At 47.5% G+C, this 23,458-nt stretch overlaps 1 protein-coding gene across 3 annotated transcripts in view; it reads left to right on the forward strand.

Moving 5' to 3' along the window:
* LOC120023067 (MAGUK p55 subfamily member 5-A-like) overlaps positions 1 to 23,458 on the forward strand; it is a 58,634-nt gene that overhangs the window by 28,536 nt on the left and 6,640 nt on the right. For 2 of the 3 annotated variants that reach the window (XM_038967020.1, XM_038967021.1), the window contains exons 2-9: positions 1,934 to 2,483; positions 3,700 to 3,908; positions 12,161 to 12,238; positions 14,701 to 14,844; positions 15,275 to 15,514; positions 18,590 to 18,773; positions 19,833 to 19,976; positions 21,239 to 21,406. In XM_038967020.1, the coding sequence (XP_038822948.1) occupies positions 2,108 to 2,483; positions 3,700 to 3,908; positions 12,161 to 12,238; positions 14,701 to 14,844; positions 15,275 to 15,514; positions 18,590 to 18,773; positions 19,833 to 19,976; positions 21,239 to 21,406 (1,543 nt within the window). In that variant the 5' untranslated portion in view covers positions 1,934 to 2,107. The remainder of the gene's footprint in view (positions 1 to 1,933; positions 2,484 to 3,699; positions 3,909 to 12,160; positions 12,239 to 14,700; positions 14,845 to 15,274; positions 15,515 to 18,589; positions 18,774 to 19,832; positions 19,977 to 21,238; positions 21,407 to 23,458) is intronic. The other variant, XM_038967022.1, reaches the window with a different exon arrangement.

The raw sequence follows: 23,458 nt of genomic DNA on the forward strand, positions 1-23,458 counted from the left end.
TCTGGCAAATTAATGACGGTCTTCACACCGTTCGCAACGAACCAGGCGGCCCAAACTGTTGCATATACTCTGACTCTGCGTGCAATAAACGCAAGAGAAGTGACACAATTTCCCTAGTTAATATTGCCTGCTAACATTAATTTCTTAACTAAATATGCAGGTTTAAAAAATATATACTTCTGTGTATTGATTTTAAGAAAGACATTGATGTTTATGGTTAGGTACATTTGTGAAACTATTGTTTGTTTTTTTCCACGAATGCGCTTTTGTCAAATCATCACCCGTTTGACGATTTTTTTCATTTTTTTTAATCGGTCAACCTCTAGTTGAAAGAACAGTCGGCCAAGGGGACAGCCCTAAAGGTTTTACTTCTTAAGTGTAAAACTGCAGAGCTGTTTCTCTGAGTGCCCTTTGACCCTTTTGTCAGAGAGATCCATTGGAGAGGGGAGTGTGTCTGTGGGTCAAGGGTTAAAAGTGCACGCGTGTGTGTTTGACTGACTGTGAGAGACTCTGTTTGCGTGCCTGCGAGTGTGTGTGTGTGAGGGCTGAGGTATTTGTTTGGTTTAAAACAGTCTGTGTGTGTGTAATATTAGGTGATTAACTGAGTGATAATGGCCTCTGGCCTGGCCTGGTCTGGCTCAACCAGCTGACAGACTGACGGCGGAGAGACCTGTAGAGAACAGCAGGGACAACGAAGGGAGGGAGGGCCCTGTAGGGAATAGCAGGGACCACAGCGTGAGGGAGGGCCCTGTAGAGAATAGCAGGGACCACAGCGTGAGGGAGGGCCCTGTAGAGAATAGCAGGGACCACAGCGTGAGGGAGGGCCCTGTAGAGAATAGCAGGGACCACAGCGTGAGGGAGGGCCCTGTAGAGAATAGCAGGGACCACCGCGTGAGGGAGGGCCCTGTAGAGAATAGCAGGGACCACAGCGTGAGGGAGGGCCCTGTAGAGAATAGCAGGGACCACAGCGTGAGGGAGGGCCCTGTAGAGAATAGCAGGGACCACAGCGTGAGGGAGGGCCCTGTAGAGAACAGCAGGGACCACAGCGTGAGGGAGGGCCCTGTAGAGAACAGCAGGGACCACAGCGTGAGGGAGGGACCTGTAGAGAACAGGAGGGACCACAGCGTGAGGGAGGGACCTGTAGAGAACAGCAGGGACCACAGATTGAAGTAGCTTAGTAACTAGGTGTCTCTGTTTTGGTTGGCCTATTTAGTATTGTAATATTTTATTAGGATCCCCATTAGCTGTTGCTGAAGCAGCAGCTACTCTTTCTGGGTTCCACGTGTGTGTAAATAGCTTCGTCTCTGGCTTCCACTTGCAGTGTATTTTAGGTTGTTTAAAGTGGGTTGGGGATAGAGGTTTTAGACGTTGGCTGGGGAGATGTGTGTGTAAAAAGCAAATTATTTGGGTTGAATCCTAGATGGTGAGATGTACTGTAAGTAACTGATTTCTCTGGATTCATTCAGTGTCTTTTTTCTGGATAAAAAAGGGGCGTAGGTGGTGGGCGGGGCATTGAGCGTGGTCGGCGCCTCGGTACAGGTACATTTTAGAGGCCCCATCTTCGCAGTGTATAACATTTTTTTTGCATTTGTAAGCCATTCTACTGCAATTCTACATATTTCTCCGTGGAGCTTAGAGACATTTTTGTAGTTTTAAATGAATTGTTTTTGGAATTATATGTCTACTTTCTTCTCTCCAAACGTTATCTGATTTTAGTCTTTTTTGTTGTTGTTAATACTGAGATCGTATTTCCATTTGTTTGGACTCAGGCGACCCGAAAATAAACGCTTAGGCGGCCTGCCCAAAGATTACAATGGCAGAAAAATCCCTGGTATTGAAATGTAAGGTAGTGTGGCTGTATTATGTTGTGGTTTGTCTGTGACCGACAGCATTGCAGTACCATACTAACCGTTCTTCCCTTCCTGTTCTGCAGGTGTCCTTCCCTCCTGGAATCCCAGCATCTGCCGAGTCATCAGTAGTGAGTTAGGGTGTCATGGCCGCCGGGTTCCGGACATGCAGAAATCACCCCTCATAGTGCTTCCCCCAGCCAACCACTTGCAAACACACACACGTAGGAGGAGGAGCAGGAGAAGGCGCAAGGGTGATAATGATAACCACATCCTATATGAACGGTCACATGACTGAGTCAGACGGAAGAGGAGGAGTTGAGGCCAACCAGGAGGAGCCCCAGCAGTGGCACAGGGAGATGGCGGTGGACTGCCCGGAGGACCTGGGTGCCCGTACCCTGCCTGTGAGGCGCTCTGCCCAGCTGGAGAGGATCCGTCAGCACCAGGAAGACCTGAGGAGGAGGAAGGAGGAGGAGGGCAGGAACAGACAGGAGCTGGATCTGACTGCCTCCATACGGCTCAAGAAGCTGTCTCAGAACCCCAAGGTGGGCATCGATAACCCCACCTTCGACCCCATCGAGGGCCCTGGAGGGCCACTGGGACTGCCACCCAACCTGGGGGCCCCCACTCTACTGGGTGAGTAGGACTGAATATGAGAACAAAGATATACAATATTAAATGTTATATTAAGTGCCAGTTGTTTGGCATCAGTCTCTGGTCACTAGCCAAGATAAAGTTCTAACAAGTTGGTGGTTGTGTCCTGCTGAATTTAAAATCAACCACACTATGTAAGTATGGCAACATTACTGCTCAGATAGTGTGGTGAAGGAAGTGCCATTTTGCTTAAGTTGATCTTTTTAGATTTACAGGAGTGGGGGGGGGGGGTCCATCTAGAATTCAGAATACACCTCTAGGGCTGTCAGAACAGCATAGAGCTGTCAGAACAGCATAGAGCTATCATTTAACCTTTTATTTAACCAGGTTAGTCTTGTTGAGATAAACATCTCTTCAAGAGAGGCCTGGACCAAGCTGCAGCATCAACACATCAGACAGACACATGACATCAACCAGACTAAAATTACAGCTTAATAGCCCTGACCTTGACATCTCTAGCTTTTATAATCATCCATCTCTTTTCTCTCAGTACACATGTATCCTTTGTGTCGGTCTGTGGCTTTCCCTCAGTCTCTTAACCCAAGTTCACTGTTCCAAGTAGGCTTATGAATGACACACAACACCCCCTAGTCTGTAGGCCTATGGTGGGTGCATTCCTGTTCTAAAGCTCTGTGTGAGTGATCCTCGGGGAGGCGGGGGGGACCCTGTGAGGGGACATTAATTAAAAAGTCTGTTCCAAAACATTCTGAACCAGGCTACAATGGCTGCTCTCTCTCCCTGAGTGGGTGCCCCGTCTCCTGTTCTTGGCCTGCTCTACCACTCTTCCTGACAAGTTAATAACGGGTCGCGTAGCCCGCCTGGCCTAACGGGTCGCGTAGCCCGCCTGGCCTAAAAAAACTATATGGAGAGAGAAAGTAGGTCCTCCATCAGATGAGATGACATTAGCCTCCTAATAACACACCCCCTTTGACACACCAACACTCTCCTTATTTTGGTATTACTTACACTGGACAGATATGCCTGAAAGAGGGGTCTGGATTTGAGAGAGCTGGTTAGATTGAAGAATTTGATTAATTTTGGAGTTGTATCCCAGCTATTAATATCCTGTCTTGACCATAGTCCCTTTGAGTTCACTGTTATTTTTTTCTGCATGTGTGTCTGGCTTTTGTGTACTGTATTTCTATGGGTGACCTGTCAGTACAGTATATGTATGCCTGACTCACTTTCCTCCGTACAGAGTTGGAGGAGCTGCTGATGTCCCTGAAGCAGGTGCAGCACTGCCTGTCTGACGGCCAGAGTCAGGAGGACGTGGAGCTGGTGCTGCAGCTGGTCCAGAAGACTGACTTCCAGAAGGCCTTCAACATCCACAACGCTGTGGCCCAGCACATGAACAGGCCCAGCCCGCCCTTCCCACACACAGACCGTGCTCAGGGCCTGGCACACGAGGTGAGTCCTGATCTGGAGTCAGTTTGGGGTGTTCTGATTAGAACGGGTCAGGTTAGGGTAAACTGATCATCGATCAGGGCTTACAGATCTCACAGCAGCACGTGAACCGGCCCAGCCCACCCTTCCCCACTCTTAGTGGTTATTTAGCAACAAACCGACGCCTGGGCAACTATGGGACAAAACAGAGAGGGTTGGATTAGATTGTTGACAGCATGTAAACTATATTTCTTTCCAATGTTTATTTAAAACATAAAGTTCCACAATGATCACTTGTCTCTCAAATACATTGTTGCAGTTGTTGATCAGCTTGCGTGCAGATTTTAGCCGTCTTAGCAAGTGTGATGTGGCAGACACCTTCAACGTTGTGCGTTATTTCCCACAGAACGCACAGCCCCTCATTGATTATTCCCTACACACACCGCGCTCAGGGCCTGCCCCAGGAGATGACACCTAGATGCTGATCTCAGTCAGTTTGGGGTATTACTACGTCAGGGTTAAGGGTAAGGTTTGCGTAGAAAGAACTGATCCTAGATCAGATGTGGCTCAGCACATGAACTGGCTCAGGAGGAAAGGGGGGGGGGGGGGCTGATCCAGAGACAGTTTTGTGTTTTGCATTAGAATGGTTAGGATAGGGTAGGATTTCCGGAGGAGTAAGCTGACCTTAGGATCTGTTGCCTGTGGGCAACTTGTACCTGGAGCGTATTGAGTAGGTCTAGGGGAAGAGGTTGGTTTGGGGCCGGGGGGGAAGAGGTTGGTTTGGGGCCGGGGGGGAAGAGATTGGTTTGGGGCCGGGGGGGAAGAGGTTGGTTTGGGGCCGGGGGGGAAGAGGTTGGTTTGGGCCCGGGGGGGAAGAGGTTGGTTTGGGCCCGGGGGGGAAGAGGTTGGTTTGGGCCCAGGGGGGAAGAGGTTGGTTTGGGCCCAGGGGGGAAGAGGTTGGTGCTGGGGAGGAGAATGGTGTGGGGCTGGGGAAGGGTCTGAGGGTAGAATGAGGCAGTAGGGGTTAGTGCTCCTGTATACTCAATTCCAAATCAACTTGTGCGTCGCTCCACTGGTCTTTGGCTGAGCCCCCACCTCAGACTTCATGGGAACTAGAACAGAAGGAAATGAGAGGGATACACACTTGATCTGAGGCCAAGCTAACAGGCCAAGAGTTAAGGACTGGGGAGGATCTGTGTGACACAATGACAGGAATATATACCACATGCACACACACTGAGACTCGCGTGCACACACACACACATATATGTATGTATATGTGTGAGTGTGTGTGCGCATGCACACACTAAGATGCACACAAGCAATCGAGTATGTTTTGTAGGAGTTGTAGAAACTTTTGCCTGAATTAGGTAGCCTACTAGCCGTGAGCTTGAAGTTCAGCAGAGTTTGTGCAGTGTAAGAGCTTTTAAATGGACCTCGCCAAAGTACTTCAAATGTCTTTTTGTATGTTTTGTCCACTAATGAAGCTTGATTGAGGAGAAAGCCTCTATGCCTGGAATCACTGTATTGTGAAGTGTTAATGAGACACCATAATAAACTCCTGTCCTCTCATTCTGCCCATTCTGCCCCAGCCAGCAGCACAGAACACCTCTTGTACTCAGCTCGCCCCATCATTAAAGCCCAAACTTATCAACAACTCAAACTCACTGACCTGGACTAGACGGGAAACTCACAATAGGGCCTCGTGCACTCTCTCACTATCTCTGTCTGCCTTTCTCTCAATTCAAATCAAAGGGCTTTATTGGCATGGGAAACATATGTTTACATTGACAAAGCAATTGAAATAGACAAACAAAAGTGAAATAAACAAGGGAAATAAATCTGAAATTAACAGTAAACATTACTCTCACAAAAGGTTAAATAATATAGACCTTTCAAATGTTATAATATTCATGTTGTAACAATGTGCAAATAGTTGAAGTATGAAAGGAAAATTAAATAAACAGATAAATATAGGTTATATTTGTGCTTCACTGGTTGCCCTTTTCTTGTGGCAACAGGTCACACATCTTGCTGCTGTGATTGCACACTGTGGTATTTCATCCAATAGATAGGGGATTTTATCAAGATTGAATTTGTTTTAAAATCTTTGTCTGTGTGATCTAAGGGAAATATGTGTCTCTATGGTCATACATTTGGTCAGGAGGTTAGGAAGTGCAGCTTGGTTTCCACCTCATTTTGTAGGCAGTGTGCACATAGGCAGACCTGGCTCTCAAGAGAAGACAGGCGATGGCGGCCTTTATCAATAGCAAGGCTATGCTCACCGAGTCTGTACATAGTCAAAACCTTCCTTAATTTTGAGTCAGTGGTCAGATATTCTGCTACTGTTTACTCTCTGTTAAGGGCCAAATAGCATTCCAGTTTGGTCAGTTATTTTTGTTGATTTTCTTTTTGTTTTCTCATGATTTGCTTTGGTCTAATTGTGTTGCTCTGTGGGGTCTGTTTGTGTTTGTGAACCAGCTGGCTGAGGGGAAGCTTCTCCAGGTTCACCTATGTATGTGAGGGCTTTGTTATGGAAGGTTTGGGAATCGTTTCCTTTTAGGTGGTTGTAGAATTTAACAGCTCATCTGGATTTTAATAATTAGCGGGAATCGGCTCTGGTTGCATTATTTGGTGTTTTACTTTGTACACAGAATGTTTTTACAGAATTCTGCATGCAGTCTCAATTTGGTGTTTGTCCCATTTTGTCCCACTCTTGGTTGGTGAGTGGACCCCAGACCCCACAACCATAGAGAGCAATGGGTTCTATAACCGATTCAAGTATTTTTAGCCAGATCCTAATCTCTGGCCGGCTGTGTCTCTGGCCGGCTGTGTCTCGGTCTGTCTGTCGCTGGCTGGCTGGCTCTGTCTGTCTCTCTCGCGCTCTCGCGGCTGTTGCCAGATGAGAGCACAGCAAGTGAGGTAGGCTACAAAATGGAAAGCCAATTCAAAACAATGCTTGTAGCTTGGCTAGGTAGCTCACTTGTTAGCTAGCTAGTTAACTTTTTAGCTATTAAATAATTGGTCAAACAGTAAAGTGCATTATCTTCATAATTCCTGTAAAGAAATTGTCTGCCCTGCCCATGTGCCTGTTTTGCTGGAGCCTGCTGCAGTGATAATGAGCAAGGCCACATTTTACTGCCTTTCCCACTGTGTTCCTATAGAAGAAAAACATCTCTTCTGATTCTAGCTATAACAAAAACAGCTATACTGTGTAATACTCAGGACCTAAAATTAACACAGGTAGATTTTGGCATTGCCGGGTAACAATGTTTCATTCACCAGCCACACTGGCGCGTGGTAACACTCTGGGCTCAACAGTGTGAGTATTTAATTGTCAAGTGAGAGTTGTGAATTAAAGCTAAGTAAATGCTGCAGTAGCTTGTTTTCAAAGTATTTCTGCTGTTTTCTGTTTCATATCTGGTAATTCACAAATAAATCTGAATCCTAATGTTATAACTATCCCACCTCACGCAGCAACACTTGTTTTTAGAAGCAATGGGCACAGGCATAAAAGTTGGTCTAATTTCCTCAAGTCTACTAAAGTGAGACTTGTGTTTCTTGACTGTTTACATTGTTTTGTTCAGATGTTAGGTTGCTTTTCAATGTTTGAGTTTGCTCCCACTGCAATCAAAAAGAGACAGTTGGCTTCTCCTAGTGGCATTCTCACAGGCACACTGATGACTCGAGTGGCCCTGTTACCAAGGTAACCTTAAAGGGGCGGCTAAACATTTTTGTTAAAATCCTCTAGTCACTGAATATTAAATTAAATTGAGCAATATACCACATTACTGCTGACTGGTAATACATTTCTTCTTTTTGAAACATTACTAAGCATGCTCATCATTTATTTATTTAGTGTAATTGTGGAAACAAATATTTTGCCTGGTAAAAAATTAGAGTGCAAGTAGTTTAAAAAATAATCTAACTGCCACATTGGCTGGTATACAAAAAAGTTAGTTTTAGGCCCTGGTAATGCTTGTTATAGTTGAAGAGAGGATGTTCTCAGCTTTGCAGGTAGATTTTTCTCAGCTGTCTATATTACAACTGAGATATTGATATGAATTTGAGATATGGAGCGTGCGAAATGAGCATTGGGTATTAGGCTATGACAGATGTGTTTTTTAGGACATGAATAATGACTTTGCTGTTAGATTTAATATGGCTACTTCCAGTGTAAATTAGATTTAGAGGTAGTGATTTAGCTCATGTGTTTTGACTCTCTACTTTCTACTTAACCAGCTGGTGAATTAGCACCAAATATATTAGTGCCATTAGAAGATGATTAGCCTATACATGTTTTCTATTGGTGACAGCATGAAGAAATATGGGAATATTAGCAGGTTTATGGCACATGCAGACCTCAAAATTGGTATTAAATTGCATTAAAAGGGTCTTAAATTCAACTTGATGGAACCTGCAGATACACTGTGCGTGTCTCTGTCTCTGTCTCTGTCTCTTTCTCTTGCGCTTTCTCTTTCTCTCGCTCTCTGTCTCGCTGAGGCTGCATCATTATCTACTGAGTCCCTGACAGGGAGCCAGTGCCACCAGGGTTCAAAGAGGGAGGGACTGGGGGGGGGGTCTTTCCTATGTACGGAGTGTCCTATTGGCCAGTCCTCATGTGAACCACGTCACCAGAGTATACCTAATACTAGAGACACAAACAACACCATAGTGGGATTAGCCTAGCTCTGGAGGAGACCAATTAAGTGAGGGGTGTTTTCTGCCTGTGTCCACTCTTGTAAAACCCCACCTCCCATAGGATTAGTGTTGGGCTTAGTTGACAGGAAAGGAGGGATTTTGTCTTGACTGGCTAAAATGTATTTTTTTTTTAATTTTTTTATTGTAATTATTTTTTTTACCCCTTTTTTCTCCCCAATCTCGTGGTATCCAATTGTTAGTAATTACTATCTTGTCTCATCGCTAAAACTCCCGTACGGGCTCGGGAGAGACGAAGGTCGAAAGCCATGTGTCCTCCGAGACACAACCCAACCAAGCCGCACTGCTTCTTAACACAGCGCGCCTCCAACCCAGAAGCCAGCCGTACCAATGTGTCGGAGGAAACACCGTGCACCTGGCTACCAGGCTAGCGCGCACTGCGCCCCTCCCGCCACAGGAGTCGCTGGTGCGCGATGAGACAAAGATATCCCTACCGGCCAAACCCTCCCTAACCCAGACGACGTTAGACCAATTGTGCGTCGCCCCACGGACCTCCCGGTCGCGGCCGGCTGCGACAGCCTGGCCGTGAACCTAGTCTCTGGTGGCACAGCTAGCACTGCGATGCAGTGCCCTAGACCACTGCGCCACCTGGGAGGCCCTAAAATGTAACTTTTGTATAATTTCAGCCAGTAGTTCTGAGAGTGATGCTCACAAGCCAAAAGTGGTCCCCATTGTATTGTGTACAACGTCATCCATTTCATATGGGACGGACGGGCAGGCGGGCTCAAATTTGTTGGTACCCCTCCACAAAAAACGAAGAATGCACAATTTTCTCTGAAATAATTTGAAACTGACAAAAGTAATTGGCATCCACCATTGTTTATTCCATATTTAACAGAAATCAGACTTTGCTTTAGATTATTTATTTTTTTACATAATATTGTAAGTAATAAAACAAATGTAAATGGTATTGCCAAAAATGATGGGACCCTTAACCTAATATTTTGTTGCACAACCTTTAGAGGCAATCACTGCAATCAAACGTTTTCTGTAGCTCTCAATGAGACTTCTGCACCTGTTAACCGCTAGTTTGGCCCACTCTTCCTGAGCAAACTGCTCCAGCTGTCTCAGGTTTGATGGGTGCCTTCTCCAGACAAATCTCTCCTTTGCTTTCTCTGGTCCATGTTCAGTGTGGTACACACAATGATATCAAACTGCTCAGTGACTACTTCTGTCCATTTAAATAGGCTGAATGACTGATTTACAAGATTGGAGACGTGCGTGATACTAATTAGTTTGAAATATCACTATAATCCAATTATTATCTTTCGTAAGGGGTACCAACAAATGTTTCCAGGCCAATTTAGAATATCTTTGTAGAATAAGCAATAATTCATCTATTTTCACAGCTTCTTTGCTTTATTCTATTCTACATACCAAAGGCATGCAAGTATACATGATAAAATAGCTTTTAATGTCATCTCTTTTCAGGAGCAATGAAGCATTATTTCAATGAGCTGTAAGGGTACCAACACATTTGAGCACATCTGTATGTATGTTTTTGTTGCAATTTGTATGATATGTTATGAATCTAGTGCATAGGATCTTTAAAAGGCGTCTGTAACCAATAAGAAACGCTCATTAGCATTGCAAAACATTCTGTCATTCTGCTGCGTGCCCTAATGAACATAACCCAAGCTGAACCTGGGGCCTAGGCTGTGAACTCACTGGTTATTTTACTATTCTGCTTGCATGGCCTGGGCCTGGGCCTGTGGCTGGGGCTGGGCCTGCATGGCTAGGGGCCTGCATGGCCTGGGGCTGGGGCTGCTCTAAAGGCCTTTTGAAGGCCCATCAGCAGAGCATGGATCACCAGCTCTTAGAATAACTCACTTTCACCCCACAAGGAAAAATGAAAACCAGTCAACTAAATGTTTTAACACAAACCCTATGCCCTCTAATCTGGTGAACAAATGTAGCCTATTGTATCAAATGGGTGGAAATATTTATTTACACTGCTCAAAAAAATAAAGGGAACACTTAAACAACACAATGTAACTCTAAGTCAATCACACTTCTGTGAAATCAAACTGTCCACTTTGGAAGCAACACTGATTGACAATAAATTTCACATGCTGTTGTGCAAATGGAATAGACAACAGGTGGAAATTATAGGCAATTAGCAAGACACCCCCAATAAAGGAGTGGTTCTGCAGGTGGTGACCACAGACCACTTCTCAGTTCCTATGCTTCCTGGCTGATGTTTTGGTCACTTTTGAATGCTGGCGGTGCTTTCACTCTAGTGGTAGCATGAGACGGAGTCTAGAACCCACACAAGTGGCTCAGGTAGTGCAGCTCATCCAGGATGGCACATCAATGCGAGCTGTGGCAAGAAGGTTTGCTGTGTCTGTCAGCGTAGTGTCCAGAGCATGGAGGCGCTACCAGGAGACAGGCCAGTACATCAGGAGACGTGGAGGAGGCCGTAGGAGGGCAACAACGCAGCAGCAGGACCGCTACCTCCGCCTTTGTGCAAGGAGGAGCACTGCCAGAGCCCTGCAAAATGACCTCCAGCAGGCCACAAATGTGCATGTGTCAGCATATGGTCTCACAAGGGGTCTGAGGATCTCATCTCGGTACCTAATGGCAGTCAGGCTACCTCTGGCGAGCACATGGAGGGCTGTGTGGCCCCACAAAGAAATGCCACCCCACACCATGACTGACCCACCGCCAAACCGGTCATGCTGGAGGATGTTGCAGGCAGCAGAACGTTCTCCACGGCGTCTCCAGACTCCAGACACGTCTGTCACATGTGCTCATGTGCTCAGTGTGAACCTGCTTTCATCTGTGAAGAGCACAGGGCGCCAGTGGCGAATTTGCCAATCTTGGTGTTCTCTGGCAAATGCCAAACGTCCTGCACGGAAAGGTCTGCGGGAGGTCATTTTGCAGGGCTCTGGCAGTGCTCCTCCTTGCACAAAGGCGGAGGTAGCGGTCCTGCTGCTGGGTTGTTGCCCTCCTACGGCCTCCTCCACGTCTCCTGATGTACTGGCCTGTCTCCTGGTAGCGCCTCCATGCTCTGGACACTACGCTGACAGACACAGCAAACCTTCTTGCCACAGCTCGCATTGATGTGCCATCCTGGATGAGCTGCACTACCTGAGCCACTTGTGTGGGTTGTAGACTCCATCTCATGCTACCACTAGAGTGAAAGCACCGCCAGCATTCAAAAGTGACCAAAACATCAGCCAGGAAGCATAGGAACTGAGAAGTGGTCTGTGGTCACCACCTGCAGAACCACTCCTTTATTGGGGGTGTCTTGCTAATTGCCTATAATTTCCACCTTTTGTCTATTCCATTTGCACAACAGCATGTGAAATGTATTGTCAATCAGTGTTGCTTCCTAAGTGGACAGTTTGATTTCACAGAAGTGTGATTGACTTGGAGTTACATTGTGTTGTTTAAGTGTTCCCTTTATTTTTTTGAGCAGTGTACTTCAAACCTTTCTGTAGATGCGTTACTTTTTGATCCATTTCTTTGATCGGAGAGAACAGCTGTAAATCATTAGATGTGTTTCCGGGCGTGACTCCTATCCCTCATCTTTCTTCCTGTGTGTTCATCTTCAGGTCCAGTCTATGGTTCATAACAGCCAACACAAGGAGGGTTTGGAGCTCAACACCCTGCTCTCCTCACCACATATCCAGGTGAGGCTTCCATCCATTCCTACTGGAATGACGAATTATGTGTCTCTGTGTGTAACCGCTGTGTCTCTGTCGTACCTGCGGCTCCGTCCCAGCATAACCCGTATCCCCCTCGGCATAACCCATATCCCCCTCGGCATAACCCGTATCCCCCTCGGCACAACCCGTATCCCCCTCGGCACAACCCGTATCCCCCTCGGCACAACCCGTATCCCCCTCGGCACAACCCGTATCCCCCTCGGCATAACCCGTATCCCCCTCGGCATAACCCGTATCCCCCTCGGCATAACCCGTATCCCCCTCGGCATAACCCGTATCCCCCTGGCTCTCAGGGCTAGAGTTTGTTCAGGTCAGGAGTGTGTTGATTCAGCTGTTGGCTCCTAATCTCTCTCCCACATCCTTCCTCTGCGTTTATACTATATGGCCAAGCTGCATTCCCCTGAGCCCTGTACACTTCTTCTGCAATGTGACCAAGCTGCCTTCCCCTGAGCACTGTATACTTCTTTTGCAATGTGACCAAGCTGCCTTCCCCTGAGCCCTGTACACTTCTTCTGCAATGTGACCAAGCTGTCTTCCCCTGAGCACTGTACACTTCTTCTGCAATGTGACCAAGCTGTCTTCCCCTGAGCACTGTACACTTCTTCTGCAATGTGACCAAGCTGTCTTCCCCTGAGCACTGTACACTTCTTCTGAAATGTGACCAAGCTGTCTTGCCCTGTACACTTCTTCTGCAATGTGACCAAGCTGTCTTCCCCTGAGCCCTGTACACTTCTTCTGCAATGTGACCAAGCTGTCTTCCCCTGTACACTTCTTCTGCAATGTGACCAAGCTGTCTTCCCCTGAGCACTGTACACTTCTACCTTTCCCTTACACTCAGACTTGTCTCTGTTCCCCACATCTACAATTATTTTTTTATTTTATTTAACTAGGCAAGTCCGTTAAGAACAAATTCTTATTTACAATTACGGCCTACCCCTGCCAAACCCTCCCCTAACCTGGACAACACTGAACCAATTGTGCGCCACCCTTTGGGACTCCTGATCACGGCCGGTTGTGACACAGCCTGGAATCAAACCAGGGTCTCTAATGACGTCTCTAGCACTTCAATGCAGTGCCTTAGACCGCTGCGCCACTCGGGAGGCCAGTGATGCTGCTGCTCCTCTGAGACCAGTGCATGTTCAGTAGGGAGGGACGGTTTGAAACAGATTGATAAGGGAGGTACTACCTGAATGTTTTGCTACTGTGTGCCCTACTGAACATGACCCAACACACAGGAGGATGGAGGAGAGGAAGAAGGTAGACCTAGTGAGGTAACTAACCAGGCCTTTCTCCCCAAGGGATGATATGGCTGTTAGTCTGTTACTACTTACTGAAGGTTTCTTATCATGTTTCTCCTCCTGGATTTTCTTCCTTCCACATGAATCAAATCAAAGTTTATTGGTCACGTAAACAGATCTGCAGATGTTATCGCAGGTGCAGCGAAATGCTTGTGTTTCTAGGTGCAACAGTGCAGTAGTACCTTGTAATAAAAATACACACATAATCTAGAAAATAAATATAGGATGAGCCTTGACTAGAATACAGTGTATACATATAAAGTGGGTGAAACAGCATGTAAACATTATTAAAGTGACCAGTGTTCCATGACTCTATGTACAGCAGTCTCTAGGCTGCAGGGTAGAGTACCGGGTGGTGGCCGGCTAGAGCAGTGACTAAGGTTCAGGGCAGGAAATAGAAGAATAGCAAGGGGCTCTGGAAGTAATGACTACAGTACTGTTAGACAGGTCTCTGTGGGTGTGGATGCGTGCGTTCATGTGCCTATATCTGCCTGTGTGTTTACTTTTCAAGTCCCTGAAAGTTAACCTACTAAGTCTGATTGTTATCTTCAAGTAAGCCTTGTCTGAGCCAGAACCGCCCATAGGGGCAGGAGCATATCTCCTGTTTCTGTAGAGTGAGGCAGCTTGATGTACAAGTACACCCACTAGAAATGATGCTCGTCTTTCACATGGCCTTACCCCCCAATCCATCTCCTTAAAGCTGACTGGCAAGCGGAGAGGTGTGACTCGACCGGGGATCGAACCCCTACGTTAGGCCGGACACTAACCACAAGGCCACTGAGTTGGTGTGTGTGCATATTGTTAAAGTCTAGTAGTTAACCCAGAATGTATGACTGGTGCTCTCTGTGCCTTTCAGTGCTGCTGGCCAGTGGCTGTTTGGTGGAGAGAGGATAGGGAGGAAGTGATGTTGTGTTTCCTATAAAAGTGTCTAGTTAACCCAGTAATTCTGACCAGCACATCCCCTGTGTCCCCTGTCCCTTCCCAGTAGGTACTGCTGGCCCATGACTGTATGGCGTCTGTGTCTTGGTGTGCCAGTCTAACCTGTGTCTCTGCATCCAACCCTCTAGCAGCTAGAGTCTGGTTAGTTAACCCAGTAAGGCTAACCCTATGTCCCCTGTACCTCCCCAGGCGGTGCTTCTGGCCCATGACTGTGTTGCGGAGCAGGAGATGCAGATGGAGCCCCTGACCCCTGACCCCTGTGAGGCTCTCACCCAGTGGGGAGGGGAGACTGTCAAGATAGTCCGCATGGAGAAGGCCAGGGACATCCCACTGGTGAGAGAGACTCCTTTAAAACACACCAACAGTCATGAATCATCATATGAGTAGACAAAGGCTGTCTGAAAAGTCCCAGCTGTCAAATCCTCGGTTCTTCCAGTCTTTGTTTTCTCAATTCCTCTCTCAAAGCTTATTGGAGGAGATGCGCCAAGGTCCCTCCCTTCGGGATCCCCCCCAATGAGCTTTGAGAGTGTAGCGACGAATCAAGTACGGGAGGAATCGAGGATTTGACCGCTTGTATATAGGTTTTAGGCTGGGTTTCTGTATAGCACTTTTTGACAGCTGCTGATGTAAAAAGGGCTTTATAAAATACATTTGAATGAATGTACACTTTTCAGACAAAGCCGACATCTCTCATATAAGAAAAGTTGAATCCCTCCTGTATCTATCACTAACCTCTGTTCCTCACCCTGTGTATGTGCGGCAGGGTGCGACAGTGCGTAACGACATGGATACCGTGGTAATAAGCCGCATCGTGAAGGGCGGGGCGGCGGAGCGCAGCGGGCTGCTGCATGAAGGAGACGAGGTTCTGGAGATCAACGGAGTGGAGATCAGAGGGAAGGACGTCAACGAGGTCTTCGACATCCTGGCCGAAATGCACGGCACCCTGACCTTCATCCTTATCCCCAGCTCACAGAACAAACCCCCACCCATCAAAGAGACTGTGGTGAGTACAGACCAAACCCCCGCCCATCAAATAGACTGTGGTGAGTACAGACCAAACCCTCGCCCATCAAAGAGACTGTGGTGAGTACAGACCAAACCCCCGCCCATCAAAGAGACTGGTGAGTACAGACCAAACCCCCGCCCATCAAAGAGACTGTGGTGAGTACAGACCAAACCCTCGCCCATCAAAGAGACTGTGGTGAGTACAGACCAAACCCCCGCCCATCAAAGAGACTGGAGTACAGACCAAACCCCCGCCCATCAAAGAGACTGGTGAGTACAGACCAAACCCTCGCCCATCAAAGAGACTGTGGGGAGTATAGACCAAACCCTCGCCCATCAAAGAGACTGTGGTGAGTACAGACCAAACCCCCGCCCATCAAAGAGACTGGTGAGTACAGACCAAACCCTCGCCCATCAAAGAGACTGTGGTGAGTACAGACCAAACCCTCGCCCATCAAAGAGACTGTGGTGAGTACAGACCAAACCCTCGCCCATCAAAGAGACTGGGGAGTACAGACCAAACCCTCGCCCATCAAAGACTGTGGGGAGTACAGACCAAACCCTCGCCCATCAAAGACTGTGGGGAGTACAGACCAAACCCCCACCCATCAAAGACTGTGGGGAGTACAGACCAAACCCCCACCCATCAAAGACTGTGGGGAGTACAGACCAAACCCCCACCCATCAAAGACTGTGGGGAGTACAGACCAAACCCCCACCCATCAAAGACTGTGGGGAGTACAGACCAAACCCCCACCCATCAAAGACTGTGGGGAGTACAGACCAAACCCCCACCCATCAAAGACTGTGGGGAGTACAGACCAAACCCCCACCCATCAAAGACTGTGGGGAGTACAGACCAAACCCCCACCCATCAAAGACTGTGGGGAGTACAGACCAAACCCCCACCCATCAAAGACTGTGGGGAGTACAGACCAAACCCCCACCCATCAAAGACTGTGGGGAGTACAGACCAAACCCCCACCCATCAAAGACTGTGGGGAGTACAGACCAAACCCCCACCCATCAAAGACTGTGGGGAGTACAGACCAAACCCCCACCCATCAAAGACTGTGGGGAGTACAGACCAAACCCCCACCCATCAAAGACTGTGGGGAGTACAGACCAAACCCCCACCCATCAAAGACTGTGGGGAGTACAGACCAAACCCCCACCCATCAAAGACTGTGGGGAGTACAGACCAAACCCCCACCCATCAAAGACTGTGGGGAGTACAGACCAAACCCCCACCCATCAAAGACTGTGGGGAGTACAGACCAAACCCCCGCCCATCAAAGACTGTGGGGAGTACAGACCAAACCCCCGCCCATCAAAGACTGTGGGGAGTACAGACCAAACCCCCGCCCATCAGAGACTGTGGTGAGTACAGATTCAAAACCCCCATCAAGGAGACTGGTGAGTACAGATTAAACCCCCACCCATCAGAGACTGTGATGAGTACAGATCAAAACCCCCATCAAGGAGACTGGTGAGTACAGAGCAAACCCCCACCTATCAGAGACTGTGGGGAGTACAGACCAAACCCCCACCCATCAAAGACTGTGGTGAGTACAGACCAAAACCCTGCCCATCAGAGAGACTGTGGTGAGTACAGACCAAACCCCCGCCCATCAAAGAGACTGGGGAGTACAGACCAAACCCTCGCCCATCAAAGAGACTGTGGGGAGTACAGACCAAACCTTCGCTCATCAAAGAGACTGTGGGGAGTACAGAACAAACCCTCGCCCATCAAAGAGACTGTGGGGAGTACAGACCAAACCCTCGCTCATCAAAGAGACTGTTGGGAGTACAGACCAAACCCTCGCCCAGCAGAGACTGTGGGGAGTACAGACCAAACCCCCGCCCATCAAAGACTGTGGGGAGTACAGACCAAACCCCCGCCCATCAAAGACTGTGGGGAGTACAGACCAAACCCCCGCCCATCAAAGACTGTGGGGAGTACAGACCAAACCCCCACCCATCAAAGACTGTGGGGAGTACAGACCAAACCCCCACCCATCAAAGACTGTGGGGAGTACAGACCAAACCCCCACCCATCAAAGACTGTGGGGAGTACAGACCAAACCCCCACCCATCAAAGACTGTGGGGAGTACAGACCAAACCCCCACCCATCAAAGACTGTGGGGAGTACAGACCAAACCCCCGCCCATCAGAGACTGTGGGGAGTACAGATCAAACCCCCCGCCCATCAGAGACTGTGGGGAGTACAGATCAAACCCCCCGCCCATCAGAGACTGTGGGGAGTACAGATCAAACCCCCCGCCCATCAGAGACTGTGGGGAGTACAGATCAAACCCCCCGCCCATCAGAGACTGTGATGAGTACAGATCAAAAACCCCATCAAGGAGACTGGTGAGTACAGAGCAAACCCCCACCTATCAGAGACTGTAGTGAGTACAGACCAAAACCCCGCCCATCAGAGACTGTGGTGAGTACAGACCAAAACCCCGCCCAGCAGAGACTGTGGTGAGTACAGACCAAAACCCCGCCCAGCAGAGACTGTGGTGAGTACAGACCAAAACCCCGCCCATCAGAGACTGGGGAGTACAGACACATCTCCATCTCCGACCACCTCTCCTCTCAGCTGTGATGTCCGTCTGTCTGTAGCAATCACACTGTTCCAAGTTCCAATGGTTCTTAGTGGGTTGGACAGCATGGTTCTGACCCATAGCCAATGTTGCTTTGATTCCCACATGGGCCACCACATACTGAATATGTCCTTATGAACACTACATTGTTTTGGATTATAAACTGGGTGGTTCGAGCCCAGAATACTGATTGGCTGACAGCCATGGTATATCAGATTGTATGACAAAACATTTATTTTTACTGCTCTAATTACTTTGGTAACCAGTTTATAATAGCAATAATGCACCTCGGGGGTTTGTGGTATATGGCAAATATAACAGACCTTCTCGGGCCTTATTGCTTAATTAGAGCATCTGCTACATGACCATATTTACAAATGTGAATCTTAATGTAATTCTAGAATATACAGTATAGATTAACTAGAAAAACTAAGGTAATGTCTTGTGTCCTCTTTTCCACCAGGTCCATGTGAAGGCTCACTTTGACTACGACCCGTCTGATGACCCGTACGTGCCGTGCAGGGAACTGGGCCTGTGCTTCCAGAAGGGAGATATCCTCCACATCATCAGCCAGGACGACCCCAACTGGTGGCAGGCCTACAGGGACGGAGACGAGGACAACCAGCCCCTGGCCGGGCTAGTACCAGGTATGCTACCCTGACCCAAACCAGCCCCTGGCCGGGCTAGTACCAGGTACGCTACCCTGACCCCAACCAGCCCCTGGCCGGGCTAGTACCAGGTACGCTACCCTGACCCCAACCAGCACCTGGCCGGGCTAGTACCAGCCCCTGGCCGGGCTAGTACCAGCCCCTGGCCGGGCTAGTACCAGCCCCTGGCCGGGCTAGTACCAGCCCCTGGCCGGGCTAGTACCAGGTATGCTACCCTGACCCCAACCAGCCCCTGGCCGAGCTAGTACCAGGTACGCTACCCTGACCCCAACCAGCCCCTGGCCGAGCTAGTACCAGGTACGCTACCCTGACCCCAACCAGCCCCTGGCCGGGCTAGTACCAGGTACGCTACCCTGACCCCAACCAGCCCCTGGCCGGGCTAGTACCAGGTACGCTACCCTGACCCCAACCAGCCCCTGGCCGGGCTAGTACCAGGTACGCTACCCTGACCCCAACCAACCCCTGGCCGGGCTAGTACCAGGTACGCTACCCTGACCCAAACCAGCCCCTGGCCGGGCTAGTACCAGGTACGCTACCCTGACCCCAACCAGCCCCTGGCCGGGCTAGTACCAGGTACGCTACCCTGACCCCAACCAGCCCCTGGCCGGGCTAGTACCAGGTACGCTACCCTGACCCCAACCAGCCCCTGGCCGGGCTAGTACCAGGTACGCTACCCTGACCCCAACTAGCCCCTGCCCGGGCTAGTACCAGGTACGCTACCCTGACCCCAACTAGCCCCTGCCCGGGCTAGTACCAGGTACGCTACCCAGCCTCTACACAGATTGAAGGACTGTTAAGGAGAACTTTGCTTGGAAACCTCTGAAAGTTATCTTATGCTATTTGCAGTTTTTACTTTTGTGTGTGTGTGTTGCTTTCTTGGCCAGGTCTGACTTGAAAAAAATATGTCAATCTGAATGTGACTTTTCTGGTTAATTAAAGGATAAATAAAATGCCTCTCAACAAACTGGACCAGTTTCAGGTCATTAATGTAGGTCATCAGACCGTGTTTAACAACATCTCTTCTCTTTGAAAATGCAGGAAAGAGCTTCCAGCAGCAGAGAGAGGCCATGAAGCAGACCATAGAAGAGGATAAAGAGCCTGAGAAGTCGGGAAAGCTGTGGTGTGCTAAGAAGAACAAGAAGAAGAGGAAGAAGCTCCTTTACAACGTCAAGCAGAATGATGGTAAAGCCAGCTCAGAAGAATTCACCAAGTACATTTACAAACACCCATGCTTTTTCCATGACATAGACTGACCAGGTGAATTTTATGATCCTTTATTGATGTCACTTGTTAAATCCACTTCAAATCAGTGTAGATGAAGGGGAGGAGACAGGTTAAAGAAGGATTTTGAAGCCTTGAGACATGGATTGTGTATGTGTGCCATTCTTACCCTAATGGGTCAGACAAAATATTTAAGTGCCTTTTGGAAGGAGTATGACAGTAGGTGCCAGGCACACCGGTTTGTGTCAAGAATTGAAACGCTGCTGGCTTTTTAATGCTCAACAGTTTCCTGTGTGTATCAAGAATGGTCCACCACCCTAAGGACATCCAGCCAACTTGACACAACTGTGGGAAGCATTGGAGTCAACATCCCTGTGGAATGCTTTTGACACCTTGTAGAGTCCATGCCCTGACCAACTGAGGCTGTTCTGAGGGCAAAGGGGGTGCAACTCAATATTAGGAAGATGTTAGTATTGTTTTGTACACTCAGTGAATATTGCAGGTGTCGTGCAGTTTAGGATGGCTGGTGCGGAGTGCGTAGTCTCTTAGTCCCACTCCCTATGGACCAGATGGCTGGAAGTAGAGCGTGGTAGTAGTGCTGTAGCAGAGATGTTTACAGACTGGTGTAGAATGACCCTATGTGGGTATTCAGTGTCTGAGTAGGAGTACTGATCTAGGATCAGTTTTGTCTTTTAGATCATAGTGTATGAGATTATATTGGGCACGGTGGACCTGATCCTAGATCAGCACTACTACTCTGAAACTCTTGGTGAATATGAGTACTGGTTGCTGGAGGGGCTGTTTGTCTCTGGTATTGGAATGTGCTTGTTTTAATGCTTATGCATTATGCATGTGAAGTTATTCACACTTACTCTTCCCTTATCACTATTGACTGTTACTCATATCTCTAATACCCGGGTTACTATTTTATAACCTGAGCAAAAAATAGCCCTAGTAGTCGTAGGCCTGAGAAAGAGAGATCACTTGCTTTAGCCAAAAGACGATGTACTAGGAAAGTTTGTATTTTCTCTGTAATGGACTGTGGTTGGAATGACCCCAAGATATAGTAGAAGAAATGACAAGAACAGGATAAATGTTGACGTTTCAGCTAGAGGCCTTTCTCAGGCTCAAGTCTTTTTCATTATACCAAGATAGGAATAGTGTTTGAAATTGAACTAAAACTGTCTTGTTCCTGTTTTGTCTGTATCTCTGCTGCTCCCCAGACAACGACAGTGAGGAGATCCTGACCTATGAGGAGATGGCGCTCTACCACCAGCCAGCCAATCGAAAGCGACCCATCGCCCTGATTGGTCCTCCCAACTGTGGGCAGAACGACTTGAGACAGAGACTGCTGTCCAGCCAGCCAGACAGATTTGGGGGAGCTGTCCCACGTAAGTGTCAAATTGATCAAAGTTTATTTTCAGGAGTGAACTTTCCCCTGCACACCTCAGTGCTCCCTGAAGGCTTTCCTCAAACTCTCTCTTGGACTTATTCACTGTACATGTATTATCAGGCTGATCTATGTAGGTACTAGTCCATTGTCAAACGTCAGGTACTGCGACGACTGAGGGACGAGCTTTGCGTAGGAGTGACACCATCTGACGCCAGACAATGGGTACTAGGTAATGATGCACTCATATGACATTTTTGGTCGATACGATATCCGATATTTTCCTTGACAAAAAAACCTGATACCGACATTTAAAATTTGAGCGGCCTTTTAAGCATTCTAGTACAGTTAAATAGTTAACACACACATGGACGCAGTAGTCTAAGGCACTGCATCTCAGTGCAAGAGGTGTCACTACAGTCCCTGGTTCGAATCCAGGCTGTATCACATCTGGCCGTGATTGGGAGTCCCATAGGGTGGCGCACAATTGTCCCAACGTCGTCCGGGTTTGGCTGGGGTAGGCTGTCATTGTAAATAAGAATTTGTTCTTAACTGACTTGCCTTGTTAAATAAAGGTTACACACACACACACCACACTGACCAAAAAGTTATTTTGTTAGCATTTACGTATGTCCCCATTACCAGTAAAACATAATCAAAACCGATTTCTTTCACTTACTTGCTGTGCTGTTTCGTTGTTCAGTCGTTTCATTCTCAACCAGGATTTCTATGGAACGCCGTTTGGGTCTTTGCGTTTCAAGAAAGATGCACGTCAAATAACACTGATGTGTCAAGTAAGCTTGTTGACCAATCAGGACCTGAATATGACTGCACATCACATAATAATTTAACTCCTTCATACATTTTGTATGTAGTTATTACACATTGATTACATTATCACTCGTATTTCATATGTCACAACAATTCATCGATACGTATGCTATGACACTGGTAAAGTTGTCTCGCGCACCTACAGTGCTGGTCATTAAAAAAAAAGAAGCTAGCTAACTAATGGATGCAAACAATGTTCTTCCCCAAAAACATAGCAAAATGACAAATCTGTTTCAGTAGCTTATAGTTAGCTAGCTAAATATATAGCTAGGTGTCATCTAAAATAATGGTCGGACCCATCTATGTGAAGCTAGCCACAATAAGGATTAGCCACAATAGTGGACTTTGCGGTTAGCCTTCAAAATAAGTCTGTCATTGACAGTGATGCAAATTAATACAAATAGTAGAATTATGCCATAATTGAATAGATCATGCTAAATGAGGTTGGAATGTTATATAAAATCAACAAAAGACAATAATTTGTTAATTTGACAAATCTGTTTAAATCACACTGAATGTATTATACTTTAGAATTTCTTTGGGAGTATACTTATTTCACTGTACAGCCTTACTTATGGTTTGTGGATCAGTGACACCCAGAGAACATTAGCATCGTAGCTCTTATTGCGGGACTCTGAAACAACTGTGAATTGAGACACACATTTATTGTCAACCTATGTGTATTGAATTATGTGTATTGAACACTATTCCCAAGGAAAAACAATACTGCATGGATGTTTGGGTCTGATAACTCTGAGGAGGAGTATTGAGTAGACTGATACCCCATTTCATTGCTCCCCAATCCTTAGGTAAAGCTATACAGTGCAATATGAATGTCAATACACACAATAGGCTGACTGGGGAGGTGATGTCACAGTCCCGCGATAAGAGCTACAACTCTTAACAGTTGTGTTCTGTGGGTGTCACCGAGTAGACTGTTACCCATTTCACATTTCAACCTATCTAGTCTAAATATGGCATGATTCCACCAATTGTAACCTTCTGCATTACTTTCAAAGGGGTACTTTTATGCAAATTCCACTATTGTGCCTAATCCTTATTGTGGCTAGCTTCACAACACATAACCCTGTCCGGTCGAGCCTCACTAGCCAGCTAGCTGGCTGCTTATAACGTTAGCTTTGGGCTGGCTAGCTATTTATTTTCATGAACTGAAGTTCAATTTCAATAGGTGAACAACAAGTGGCTACCTAGCTAATACTTA

The sequence above is a fragment of the Salvelinus namaycush genome, chromosome 28 (genome assembly GCF_016432855.1).
Source record: "Salvelinus namaycush isolate Seneca chromosome 28, SaNama_1.0, whole genome shotgun sequence".
NCBI lineage: Eukaryota > Metazoa > Chordata > Actinopteri > Salmoniformes > Salmonidae > Salvelinus > Salvelinus namaycush.